At 45.3% G+C, this 14,779-nt stretch overlaps 1 protein-coding gene across 2 annotated transcripts in view; it reads right to left on the reverse strand.

Annotated features, from left to right (window-relative positions):
- GABRA3 (gamma-aminobutyric acid type A receptor subunit alpha3) overlaps positions 1–14,779 on the reverse strand; it is a 258,307-nt gene that overhangs the window by 48,773 nt on the left and 194,755 nt on the right. For both annotated transcript variants that reach the window (XM_068249708.1, XM_068249709.1), the window contains exon 6: positions 4,784–4,866. In XM_068249708.1, coding sequence (XP_068105809.1) covers positions 4,784–4,866 — 83 coding nt within the window. The remainder of the gene's footprint in view (positions 1–4,783; positions 4,867–14,779) is intronic.

Genomic DNA, 14,779 nt, shown 5'->3' on the forward strand with positions numbered 1-14,779 from the left:
TCCCCCTCTCTCCCCTCCTTCCCTTGCATTCCCCCTCCCAGTGCTTCAACATGCCCCTGTCAAATCAGGACCACCTGTGGTGAGACACATCTATCTCTCCCACATTTTTTTGGACTCCTTCCTATCTACCTTCCTTAACCTCCCTAGCGGTATTGATGGTTATACACCTCAATACAAAACATGCGGTGAAAAGTATTCCTGGGGAAATTAAATGCCAAGGAGGTTACAGTGGAGATGTCAACCATACTATCTCAGAAAAAAAACCCACATATATAAGTAGATAAATATTTGCTCTACTTACATAACATATGTATTGCACTGTCCACATTTTGATTTTAGTGATTTTTCTATAGTAAAAAAAAATCCTAATGTTATTTCCTCCCTTACTCTCCTCTGTCTGATTGTGTATGCATTGCTCTGCAATAGAAAGTGCATTGTCTCAGCATGAGAAATATTGGCCAATCAGAGAGGAAGAGGGGTGTGGGGAGGGAAAACAGGGGGGAAAGAGGCTTCAGCCAATTAGGCTGCATTAGTTAAGTCTGAGAGGAAAGTAAAGAAGCAAAAAAAGACAACCAAACATGTTCTGCAACTTCATTTGCACAGCAATGTACCAAATAAGTGTCAGGTAAACTGGGGAATGACCATTTATAAACAAGAAAATTAATAGTGATTTTTAACTTTTAGATTGCCTAGTTAGCATCCTTATTACTTGTTTACCAGACAAAAATAAAGAATTAATTTTTGATTTTATGCCTGACAGTTACACTTTAAAGTGAACCTAAAGCCTACCAAAAAAAATGAGATTAGCTCACCTGGGGCTTCCCTCAGCCCCCTGCAGCCGATCGGTGCCCTTGCAGCTCCGGTCCGATGCTTCTGGACCCGCCGGCGATGACTTCCGGTTTCGCCGTCACCGGCCGACAGGCATGGGAATGCGAGTGATAGTTCGCGTTCCCAGCCTGTATATCGCCCCCTATGCTGCTATTGCGACCTCCTGGCTGCAATAGCAGCATAGGGGGCGATATACAGGCTGGGAACGTGAACTATCACTCGCGTCCCCATGCCTGTCAGCCGGTGACGGCAAAACCGGAAGTCATCGCCGGCGGGTCCAGAAGCATCGGACCGGAGCTGCGAGGGCACCGATCGGCTGCAGGGGGCTGAGGGAAGCCCCAGGTGAGTTACTCTCATTTTTTTTGGTAGGCTTTAGGTTCACTTTAAGGAGCCTGTAGAACTTCTATGCAACCTACCACTGGAACACCCCAGATGGATTGTTCTTGGAGATTTTAATACATGGGTGGATGACCCCTCTTTGCAATTAGGAAGAGAGCTACCTCAATGGGCTTTGTAAGTAATGTAGCGGCCCTGACCGTGCTTGGCAGACCAGGCATCCGTTGTCAGGTGGACCCTTGACCCAACGCTGTGTGCCAGAGATGACACCACTTGCCTCTCAACTTCACAGTGCAGTTTGGGTATCACCTTTTCAGAGAAATAATTGCGGCCTGGTATCTTCCACTGCGGTGTCCCAATGGCCACAAATTTACGGAAGGCCTCAGAGTCCACCAGCTTGTATGGTAACAGCTGGCGAGCTAACAGTTCCGCCACGCCAGCTATCAGACGCCGGGCAAGGGGGTGATAGGCAGAAATTGTCTTCTTCCACTCAAAGATTTCCTTCACAGACACCTGGCTGCTGTGGGAAGAGGAGCAGGAACCTCTCAACGGCAGAGGCGGAGTGGAGGATGTTGGCTGTGAAGGTGCAAGCGATAAAGCGGCTGAAGATGCAGCACCTGAAGGAGGAAAAGGAGAAGGAGGGTGGCTTTTCTTTTGTGTGCTGCTTTTGCTCAGGTGCTCTTTCCATTGCAGTTTGTGCCTTTTCTCCAGGTGCCTTCGTAAGGCACTTGTCCCTACGTGAGTGTTGGCCTTTCCACAGCTCAATTTTTGGAGGCAGAGACAACAGATGGCATTGCTCCAATCTGTGGCAGACACATTAAAAAATTTCCAAACCGCTGAGCCCCCCTGGGGTGATGACACTATGGTGGCATCCGCAGCTGACGTTGAAGGGCATGTTGGCTGGCTGTACATAGGTGGCGATACATGGCGCCGGACACTGCCACCAGCTGTTTCTGACGACGAGCTCCCCCTGTTTCCTTCAGCAACTTGTCTCCACCTACTCCTCTCTGACTCCCCCTCTGAACTGTCCCCCTGTTCATCTCCTCTATTGGGAACATACGTGGGATCCGTATCATCGTCATCATCATAATCATCCTGTCCAGCTTCTCTTGCCTCAGACACCTCCAAAACTGCACCAACAGCAGGTACTTCATCATCTTCACACGTTACGTCCATAGTGTCGCCGCCTAACTCTGACATATGAGGTGGTGTAACTTTCTTAGCGCCTTCATCTGGTTGTAACAATAATGGCTGTGAATCAGTTAATTCCCCACCAAGTGTCAAATGCAACGGATGTGGTGCTTGTAGTAGCACTGGTGGCTGCGGAAGATCAGGTGTTCTGTGTTAAATAGTCAACCACGTCCTGACAATCTTGGGAGTTGATGAGACGTACCTTCTTCTGAGAACTTTTCTTTGGTCCAGGGCCGCACGAAATCACATCAACACAACCTCGCACAGACCTGCCGGGTGGCCTTCCTCTGGGTCTGCCTCTACCTCTGCCTGTTTTGTCCGTTGTGTCCATATCGGGGGAATGAAGTGAAAGGTATGCACTGACTTGACTAAAACAATGTGCAGTCACACAGGTGCAGTTAACAGGTATGCACGGAGTGGTATATCACAGTGCGTGCACTCACGTTGGTAGGTGGGTGCACTGAACACAACATGTAGGTATATGCAGTGATGAGGTGTGTGCACTGAACACAACAGGTAGTTATATGCAGTGATGGGTATTACAATGTGCACCTGTCACACACAGACAGGTAGCGGACAGGCACAGTGACACTGCGTGCGCTTACGTAGGTAGGTGGGTGCTCTGTGAAGAACAGGTAGGTAGGTATATGCAGTAATGGGTATTACAATGTGCACCTGTCACACATAGACAGGTAGTGGACAGGCACAGTGACACTGCGTGCGCTCAGCTCACGTAGGTAGGTGGGTGCACTGTGAACAACAGGTAGGTAGGTATATGCAGTCATGGGTATTACAATGTGCATCTGTCACACACAGACAGGTAGCGGACAGGCACAGTGACACTGAGTGCGCTCAACTCACATAGGTAGGTGGGTGCACTTTTAACAACAGGTAGGTAGGTATATGCAGTAATGGGTATTACACTGTGCACCTGTCACACACAGACAGGTAGCGGACAGGCACAGTGACACTGCGTGCGCTCACGTAGGTAGGTGGGTGCACAGTGAACAACAGGTAGGTATATGCAGTGATGGGTAATGTGCACCTGTCACACACACAGGTAGTCACTGAATGTGCTGGGCCTGCAAGTGGCACACACAGTATGAATTATCAATGCTGTCTATGCAACACAAGTGTCAGTGGGACACACAGAAAAAAAGTAGATCACAAGAACAAGATTAGCTCTCAAAAGAGCTGTTGTGGGGTGCTATTTTAGCAATAAGAATCAGCAAGGAGCAAGCTAACAAGCCTACAAGAGCCTAAATAATCTTTCTCTATGAGAGTCTGCAGCAGCAGCTGTCCCTTCTCTATTTACTGCAGGCACACGAGTGAGTATAATGACCGGTGGTGCCTGCCTTTTATAAGGGGGGAGTGGCTCTAGGAGTCGACTGATTGGCTACAATGTGCCTGCTGACTGTGATGTAGAGGGTCAAAGTTGACCCTAATGGTGCATTATGGGGGCGAACCGAACTTCCGGAAAAGTTTGCGGTTCTCCGCGATCGCGAACCACCGGAAGTTCGCCGGGAACCGTTCGCCGGCGAACCGTTCGGGCCATCTCTACTCTTGATATGTGAGGCTGCAGATTCAGCTAGAGACAGAGTATACTGTGGAAGGCTCTAGCTTAGCTTCACACAGCAGTGAGGATGCACTACAATAACATTCACTCTGGTAGGATTTTAACTTTTTTTTTAATAAATCAAGCTTCTGCAGCAGATTTTTGTTTTCTCTGTGATCAGTGCAAAAAAATGTTGTTTTCGTGGGGGAAATCCCATAAAGCATTATGTCAGAACAGGAGTCTTTTGGACCTTCGTTACAGAATAAAAATTTAACATGTACCAGCTGGATAGTATAGGCACTACTTCTGACATAGGAGACCAGGGTTCAAATTCTGGTTAAATCCAGTGCCTCCTTAATAAAAAGGCCTTGGGCAAGACTCTGTAACATTACAGGAAGGCATACTGAATGCACCTTTAGTGTCTGCAGCCTGCAGCTCTCAAATGCTTTGAGTCGGACAGAAGAAAAGTGCCATATATATGTTAGCATTGTTATTATTTATATTTAAACTTCCTTGATGAAACTAACAATATGGACTGACCTATATACCTGAACTGAGAAATAAATGTTATCAGTTTGCACATGCAGCTTATTAAATCAAAGAGCATGCCTCCTTTTTTTGGGCTCTGCTCCTACCATAAATGTTTGAGAAGATTTTTATCAAGCAACTAAGAAGAAATCTTTAGAAATCTGAGATATGACTGCGCATACAAATTACACATCAGAATTGATCTTCCAACAATGAAAACAAAACATAGAAGTGAGATTATGGTAATATAAACAGCTAAAACATTCATTTAAGATCTTAGTAATATCAACATTGATCAGACAACTCAGTATAAGTCAATGAATTTATGCGTCAGCAGGTACTTACAGCTTCCAAATTTCAGCGGGCAAGCATGAACATCCATAGGGAAATCTTCCAGGTGCATTGTGCATTCAGCATGAATTGTGAGCCTGCATTATAACCATAAAAATAAAATATACCAGTTACAGAAATATAAACTGTTTACCAGTTGTTTTGTGCAGTTACGTCTGTGTAAACAATTGCATCAATAATTTCCTTGGTGCATTAATAAACAGCATACTGTCAGCAACACAATGCCAGCTACTAAGCCATTATTCCAGTCAAGGGCTTGATATTTTGCCCTTTCCACTGCCTTTTACTACCCTTTCCACAACTCAATTGTATATTCTCATTAGGGTTTCCCAGAAATTGAATGTGAAATACAGGTAGTCCCAATTTAACGTACGAGATAGGAACTGCAGGTTTGTTCTTAACCTGAATCTGTTCTTAAGTTTGAACGCTGTGCCACCTCTGTCTCCTGTACCTCCTCTGTGCCCCCCCCCCCCCCCCCCCGTGCCTCCAGTGTCCCCTTCTGTGTCACCTCTGCCCTCTGTAAGTGCTTATACAAGTTTAAAAGCCATTTTTTCTTTGATTTTTTTGTAATTTATTTTCTCAAAAACTACAAGTCCAATTTGAACATTTTTTTTGACTTGTTCCCGTTCATGCCGTTCATATCGGTGGGTTGTTTGTAAATTGGGCGTTCATAAATTGGGGACTACCTGTATCTCTTTCCATAGAAACAGATGGCTATCCTTAACCTTTTGGGGACCGACGTAGTCCAGCAGGTGGTGCAGCCGTCCTGACTGGACGTAGATTCAACGTCCACGATGACAAACCGTCCTGACGCGATCATGCGCACCAGAAAGGGGAGATTAAGCTGTCATATGACAGCTGACATCTCCCCTCAGTAATCAGAAGCCATCGCATATGGCTTCTGATCACGTGATCGCTATGATCGCCGGCGGATCATAGTGATCACTTACAGAGCTGCGGCGGTAGGGTAAGAAGAGGATCCACTCACCTTCCTACTGTTCCCAGGGCCGGATTTGTACTTTTCACCGCCCAAGGCCAATTATACCGTCTGTTTGGTTGTTATCTCTGTGTTCCCCAATGAGAATTCTACTTACTTTCCATCATTGGATGTCAGTTGTCACAGACAATGACTATTTTAGTAATATGCGTATAGATTATAAATTATGTTTTCCTTAAGAACTTTTATGTTATGTTTGCTATCTCATTAATGATGGGACCATTGTGTCACTATGAGAGTTAGGCTGAAGTGTACCTGCAGGATAGAGCTTACAGGTCTTGCAGGGACGACACAAGTACAGGACAGGGAGTTTGAAAATTAAATCTGTCCTTGTAGATAGATAGAATAGCTTTATTGCCCCTCACTGAGCCACCCCTACATTTCTGGTGCCCTGGGCCATGGCCTATGTGGCCTTGCCAGAAATCCGGCCCTGACTGTTCCCCCTGACGATCGGGCTTCCCCTCTGCTCTGGCCGGCATCCCCGCTGTATTGACACTAAGTGCTGGGTCCCGGCTTGATGACGTCATCAAGCCGCAACCCGGAACTTAGCGTCAGTAGGAGCGGGGAAGCCAGCGAGAGTGGAGGTATCCACAGCTGCTCATCGCTGGAGCCTGGGGGGTGAGTAAAGGCTGCTATTCGAAAGGGGGGACATCTGGAGGCGGGGGGCGGGGGACACACAGCCCAGCAAGCCCCAGTAGGGATACAGCTGCCTGCCCCCCCCCCCCCCCCACACACACACACACACGCCCCCTGCCTGGTCCTTAAAGGGGGTAGACAGCCAGTCCTGAAGGGGCTAAAGAGGAATGCCAGTGAAAATAATGTCATAAAAAAGTGCTTGCCCATTGTAAAATCTTTCCTCTCCCTGATTTACAGTTTGACTTTTATCACATGGCGACATTTTTACTGCTGGCATTTGATGTCAGTGGAAGGAGATGCTGCTTGTTTTTTTGGCAGTTGGAAACAGATGTAAACAGCTGTTATTTATCACAATATAACAAGGCTCCCACAGTGTGATGTCAGAACCATGGTCCTGACATCACACTGTGGGAGCGGTTTCTCCACAATATTAGCCATACAAAGCCCCCTGATGATCCATTGTGAAAAGGAAAAGATTTCTCACGGGAAAGGGGGTCTCTGCTACTGATTGGGATGAAGTTCAATTCTTGGTTATGGTTTCTCTTTAATGCTGTATTTGCCATATTTTAACCACTTTAGCACAGCTGTCAGTTCTCATCCGTACTGCTGTAAGTTTATGACACTCGGAAACCTACTCTCTGTGTAGACTCTAGAACCAGTCAACACTCATCTGGCAGGTTCCGTAGTTGACATGAAGGCAGCGATTTGTTGCTCACCAGGTCAAGTGATCAGTGATCAGTTCTTGGAGGAAGAAAACAGAGGCTACTGCCAGTCCTGTGTGCTCCTCAGAACATTTAATAAGTGGAAAAAACATATCAGTGATAATTGTATCTGATCCAAACTGCTACAATATTTAAAAATACAAAATTGAGTATAGATTATAGTGCAGTGTGGTATAGTAAAGTTTAGGCTAGTTTGGCATAGTCTATATTGGTAGTAGATGTACAGGTATTGTGTATATATAACGTAGTATTATATAATATAGTATAATATAATAATATAATATAGTATAATATAATGTAGTCTAGCTTATAGTGAATATATATTGAATAAACCTTAGAACAGATGACAGTATATGCCTGCTCCCGCCCTTCCCCGTTTCTCTTGGTTTATACGGCTCTGGTATCCTTTAAAGCAGACCTGAACTCAGAACTTCGTCTCTGCTATAAAAGATATGCAACAGCATAATAACTTTTAAAGCGGTATTAAACTCTGTGACATAATATTCAATAAAAATGTGTTTTCTTACTTTTTATAACCCAGACAGTTATCATATTTGCTTTTGTGCAAAAGTATTATCATTCATTTAGAAATTACAAGTTCCCAAAGTACAGTTTATTTGCTCTGAAAGCTGCATTTGCATTTTATTTACAGCGACAGTATTTATATATTGTAATGTACACAGTGATTTTTGTCTGAGCTGTGTCTGATCTAGAAGGGGTTTCTCCACTGCCAGGGGATGTTTACATTCCTCTCTTACTACAATTCGGTAAACACAAGATAATGTTATCACCTATTCGGATTCAGATCTCACTGCAGGGAGCTTTCTATTGAAAAAGAAAGTCTTGTGTTTAACTGTTTGAATGCTGTTCAACAAAAAAAAATTGTGGTAGTATATTATATGCTGTAAATAATCTTTTAGAGCAAAGAAGAAATGCTGGGTTTCATACCGCTTTAAAGAAACACATGTCTTTGTTACAGCTAATACAAATCCAAAAATAAATCTCCAGTGTTTCTACTTCCTGCTTTCATGGACGCAAACATATTGTTAACATCCCATGCTTTCCAATGAGCTTATCTGCCTTATCTTCCGTAGCAGTCAGGTGACATGGGGAAAGATCAAATTACAACTTGTGATTAGATGAGGGGGAATTAGACAGGTTAAACTCTCTAAATACATACAGGGTGCATTTCTCTATGTTTTCATTCTGCCCTGTGCAAGAGTTCAGGACCACTTTAGGGGTATTAGGGCCCATTCACACTTGAGCGTGTTGCCGGCGATTTCGGCAATACGCTCAAACGCTAGCGCTTTTGAAAAAGCTAGTGTAATAAAACCCTATGGGCCCGTTGTTACTTGGGCGATTTGCGCTAATCGCCACAAATCCCCCAAAAATGTGAAACGCAAACGCATAGCCTGCACCATTTTCAGGCAATTTCCCGGCAATCGCGTTACACCATCAGTTGGCTGATGGTGTAATGGTTAAGGACTCTGCCTCTGACATGGGAGACCAGGGTTCGAATCTCGGCTCTGCCTGTTCAGTAAGCCAGCACTAATTCAGTAGGAGACCTTTGGCAAGTCTCCCTTACACTGCTACTGCTAATAGAGCGCGCCCTAGTGGCTGCTGCTCTGCTCTGGCGCTTTGAGTCCGCAAGAAGAAAAGCGCAATATAAATGTTATTTGTCTTGTCTTGTCTTGTTTCAGTGCTATAGTAGCGCTAAACGCGATCGCTGAGAAATCGCTGCACTGTCCAGTGATTTTTCCGTGTGAAATCGTGGAAAAATCACTCCTGCAAAACGCAGGCAAAAATCGCCAGCGTTTTGCGCTTCTAAGTGTAAATGGGCCCTTATAGCGCTGTGTACAATATAACAATAATTATACCATGTTGTATATAGCACACATTTTTGTTAAAATATTGTGCCTTTAGGAAAAAGTGTTTTTAGTTTTTTTTTTTTTCATTTTATCCCATATAATGTCCAGTGAAAAAAAAAGAAAAAAAAAAAGGCAAATCTTTAATTACACTTCTGGGCATCTAGCCATATATACCTAGAAAGTCTAGTTTTCCAATTTATTTTCAGTATATGTCTTGTCAAAAACTTAGTTAGGTTTTCAGTCTTCTAAAACAAGAAAACAGACACATTTTCTTGTGTCATACCCCAGCCAATTCTACCATATGAATATTGCATACTACTTGTATCTGTGCAAATGATTCTACCCTCAGAGATACATGTGGGATATGGAGTGGTTTATTTCCCCACATCCATTCTGCTTGCTGAACTTCAAGGCAATTTAATCCTTTCAATTGTAGACTCCAAATATTAAAGAGAACCCGAGGTGGGTTTGAAGAATGCTATTCGGACACAGAGGCTGGTTCTGCATACTATCACCAGCCTCTCTGTCTGTACTGTGTCCTCCCAGGCCCCCCCCTGCACTCTGCTGTCCCCCATAAAAAACGCCATTCTAGTGGCATGCAGCTTGCCGCTAGCTGGCTGTTTACCTTATGTCTGCCATTCACCACCGCTCCCCCGCCTTCTCTATAGCATGGTTCCCCGCCTGCATCCCTTCCCGCCTCCGTAAGCTGATTGGAGGAAGCTTAAAGATGCGGGGAGGGAAGGGACGAAGGCAAGGAGAGGCACTGTAGAGGAGGCGGGGGAGCGGCGTTGAATGGCAGACATAAGGTAAACAGCCAGCTAGCGACAAGCTGCATGTCGCTAGCATGGCGGTTTTTTTTATATGGGGGACAGAAGAGTACAGGGGGAGCCTGAGCGGACACAGTACAGACACAGAGGCTGGTGATCGTATGCAGAACCTGCCTCTGTGTCCTAATAGCATTCTTCAACCCACCTCGGGTTCTCTTTAAATACTCCTCTATATCAATGGGGTTGAGTCACTAAAGGAAATAGCGCGAGTAATCTCCTGTTACTCGCAATATTTCTACAGTGTGGTTTAAATGCAATGAGATGCACGCGCATACACAGGGGTGCACGCTATGCTGCAGGTAGTGCAGCATAGCAAATGCTATTTCCTTAAGACTCCTTCCAGCAAATAAGGAGCTCTCTCTTTCTTTGATCCCCACACTCTGATTGGCCCAATAGGCTGTCTGTCACTTCACAAGCAGCCTATTGGGCCAATCAGAGTGCGGCGATCATGCCCTTTATAGTGACTGGACGTGCAGGGGCTCAGGGCGGGAGGAGAGGAGCTCCTTTGCTGGAAGGAGGCTTAAAGAGAACCAGAGGTGAAGCACCCTCATGTATTTTACTACATTTATCAGTGGGAACATGACAGTAAACACCTACCCTGCTTTTAGTTTCATTCTTATCTGCTTAATTAGTCTATTATCAGCTGTGATAAGAATCCCAGACTGAGCCTTCAGTCTAGGTTTGACCTGGAATCATTATAGCTGAGTCACTCTTCTGTGGAGTCTTTTCAAGCCCAAGCCTGCCCCCTCCTGGCTCAGCTTTGCTGCTTTGCATACTGAGAGCTCTGATGACATGGGAGGGGCTGCTGCTGCTGAGAGAGAAGCTCTGAAACAACGGACAAGTGTGGCTGCAATATGATCTGTGTGCACTCTGCATAGATAATGATGATGACTGCAGTTTCATTCCTATGAGAGAGACTTCCTACAGGCAGCTGCACATCATATCAAAATGAAAGCACACAGATGAAAGGCTGCAGGAGCCTTTCTCATTTAGCCTAGACAGCAGCCTTGTAATGATCCGCTCAGCTGTCTGCACAGACAGACAGCTGTTTGACCATTCCTTGAGTCTGAGGGCTACAGGTCTCTGGAAAAGAGACCAGTCTTTGCTTTGCAAGTTTCAGACCTGCTCTGCTGCTGAGGAATTTGCATACATTTGTTATGCAAATTGCCTAGCTGCCTCCTTTGAAGGCTGGCAGTATAAAAGTCATGTTCTCACAGAATCCTTTGCTGGTCATCTTTCATGGTTTGTTACTGAGAAACTCTCCTAGAGTATCAGCCCTGTTTGTTTGTCAAAGTTTACCTTAGAGTAATTCCTTGGGACTGCATTAGGCAGTTCTTCTAGTGCAGTCAAGTTAAAGTTTATCTGTATTGCCTGTCTTGTCTTGTCCTTGCGATTGCACTGTCGCCAGCGGTTGGCGATGGTGAATCGTTTGGTCCAGTACCTGGATCGCACTTGCCCTAGCGTTAGTGGCAGTGGATCTCTCTAGTCTATGTCTTGGAGTTTTACCGTAGCTGCGGTTGCTATTGGTTACTCCTTCTGTCTGTCTTGCCGTGTGGATCGCACTCGCTCTGGCGGTAAGAGCAGTGGATCCTGCTAAGCCTATTCTTGTACTCGGATCACACTTGCTCTGGTGGAAAAGAGCAGTGGATCCTGCTAGTTCTGTTTCTGTACTTGAATCACACTTGCTCTGGTGGAAAAGAGCAGTGGATCCTGCTAGCTCCGTTTCTGCACTTGGATCACACTCGCTCTGGTGGAAAAGAGCAGTGGATCTTGCTAGCTCTGTTTCGGTACTTGGTTCACACTCGCTCTGGCGGAAAGAGCAGTGGATCCTTCCTGTCCTATCCCTGAACCCGGATCGCACTCGCTCTGGCGGAAGAGCGGTGGATCCTATCTACCCTATTCCTGTTTTCCGTTCGTCTGTCTGTCTTGTACGAAAGCTTGCTGTAGGCTCGGTGAGGTAACTGTTTAGCAAGCGTTCACGTTCTCTATTTCGTGTTTGTCTGTCATTGGTTAGTCAGGGTGGCGTGCTTGTCTCTGTTGCGCTTATCGTGCGAAGTCCGCGCCGTTAACGCGATCGATGTTGCGAATGAGTGCGGTGTTCGCGTTTAGCTAGCGTTTGTTATTTTCTTTATCTTCTCATTGTTGTTTGCTGTGCCTTTGCTACTCTCGTGCTCTGTTCTGTTCTGCCTTCTGTCACTTCTGGCAATCGCATCTCTTGCGATTGTGTTTCCACTCTTGTTTCTGCGGATGTGTGTTCACCGTCTCTGATTAACACACATTAATCCTGTCTCTGTCCTCTTTCTCATAGAGGGCTATCGTGCCCTACTTTGCCTTTATCTGTACAATTCCCATCTGGCATCTGTGGCCGTGCAGAGGCTGTGCTCGTCTGCACTCCACAGCTCCATCTGCCGATGGGAATTGCCCTCTGCTGGTGCATTGCACCTAACCTGGGTTCTCCCAATTACACGGTTGTGGAGGTTTTCCGCAGTGTCAGCGCGCGTTCTGTGCGCTGACCACGGAAACGATTCCGCAAATGTTACTAGCCTAGTCTCATATAGCCTAGACAGCACATCCAAAACAACTCATAACCCGGAAGCAAAAGGGATATGAGCCGGCGGCCATATTGGATTTTTCCTGGAGCAATAATGGATAAAAAAAACACTAAAACAGGCACATCAGAGCGGCAAAATTATCAGATAGAGCATTTATTCTTTACAAGCTATCGACTGATATGTTTATTTTGTGTGAAATGTTCATCAATGGTTCCCTTTAAGGTAATAGCATTCGCTATGCTGCACTACCCAAAGCATAGTGTGCGCTCCTATGTATATACACGCTATGCTAATAGCGTGCATAGCATGCAGCGCATTAAATTTAAAGCATGCTGTTGAAATAGCGTAACAGGAGATATTCACACTATTTCCTTTAGTGAATCAACCCCAATGTCCTTTAATGCAATCCTGTGATCAGGAGAGGGTTAAATTGTTCTACTTTCCTAAGTAGTGGGAAGCCTCTGGATGGTCCAGAGGCTTCCCAGACCCTCTTCAAGCCCACCATTGCTGCCCAGGACCCTCTTCTTCTTGTGGCCACGCTCTTATCCATGTATGTGTGTACCCATACTGGATAAGCCAGTAAAACAAAGCACTTGTGCGTGGAGGTAAAAAGATGTGCACAAGTAGCTTAGTTCAACTGGGCATGTGCGGAGCTTATTTGTGCATGCCCAGTCAGGAGTGGGACCACAAAAAGCACATTTGACAAGCTCTTTTTGATTATGTTTACAGGGACCCAGTGCAGGAATGGGGGGTGTAAAAGGTCCTGGGAAACCTCTGGACAATCCAGAGGCTTCCCACTACTGAGGTAAGTATCTTTATTTTGCTTCAGGTAAGCTTTAAGGTGCATACAAATGTACAGTACTATTTTTCTCACTCATCAGGATCAAGCACGATCCAGCAGGTGACACTGCTGGGAACAAGTGTTGTACAGACATGTTGCTCTGGTATGACAGAGTGACCTGTACTGTTACTATAAAGAGGGGAGGAGGAAGGACAGCGAGGTGCACAATGGAGCAGCTTACAGCAGAACAGGTAATGAGGGTAACAATGCACGTGACTATCATTTTTCAGCTTTAGAGTCCCCATGAATATTCTAATAGATTTAATGACCCCACAAGGTTTAGCTAGCACTCGGCTTGCTAGTACAGGTAGCCGGCCCCAAATGCCCCTGATCCAGCCATTTAATACATTACACAGCCTCTATCCAGCGATTGGCGCAGCCTCCCCGCACAGCTCCGCTCTTCTCAATGGGGAAAATTGTACATGACGTCACTGACGTCATGCGCAGACCTGATCCTCCCCATAGAGAGACCGGAGCTGTGCGGGGAGTCTGCGCCGATTGCTGGAGCCAGGCTGGGTAATGTATTAAGTGGTTGGATAGGTGGATCGGGGGACAATCGGGGGGTGTAGGGTACCTATACTAGATAGCCTAGTGCTAGCTAAAGCTTGTGGGGTCATTAAATCTATTAGATTCTTCCTGGGGGACTCGTGATTGTAGTGAGTGGTATGCCCGACACAGTGTCGGGCATACCGCTCAGGAGGTTAAAAATTCAGAGCACAGGATCTTTAAGCAACCTTGGGGGGACACATATAATCAAGCCAGATTTACGGCCATCTGGCATGTGTATGTAGTGTTAGGGGTTTCCAGATTACATAACACAGGCCCTTTAAATCCCAAATAAATTCAAAAACTGATCCAGGAAATGTTAATAGTAATCAGGTTAATAAGTGAATGTACACAGAATATAGAGGAAAAGTGTTGGACAGAATGTTCTTAGAACTGCAGTGGAACTTGTTTTCTATGCTTTCTAGATACAGCTAATGGATGAATCAGTCAGTAACCAAATGAGGCACATGGTAGGAAGAAAAGATGCATGACTACTTTTAATTGAAGTAGGGAAACCATACATTTACATGAGATGGAACTTCCTAATTCATGGGAAGTAGGTGTAAAGGGGCCCATACACTCAGCCGATTTTCTGGCCGACCGATCGATCCCGATCGATCGATCGATCGATTGATCGTTTGCAAATCGGTTGGCCAATCGACCGATCGATGGCCGATTTCGATCGATTTCGATGGATTTTCATCGAGCTGGCAGGATGGAAAATTTAGGTCGATCTGATGAGATTGCTTATCAGTTTGCATTGGCCTTAATGGAAATCTGATGGCAAAAAAATGACATCAAATAGAATTCCAATAGATTTCAAACTGAAATCTATTGGAATTCTATCCTGGTAAAAAATGTTCTAAAAACGCATCAGATAGATCATCAGATGCATTTCTTATCTATCTGCTGCCAATCTGACGAGTGTATGAGCACCTTTAATAGACCTCATCTTTACTAACAATAATAATTGACTTTAGATGTCTTAACCACTTCCCCTC

This window comes from Hyperolius riggenbachi, chromosome 8 (assembly GCF_040937935.1).
Source record: "Hyperolius riggenbachi isolate aHypRig1 chromosome 8, aHypRig1.pri, whole genome shotgun sequence".
NCBI lineage: Eukaryota > Metazoa > Chordata > Amphibia > Anura > Hyperoliidae > Hyperolius > Hyperolius riggenbachi.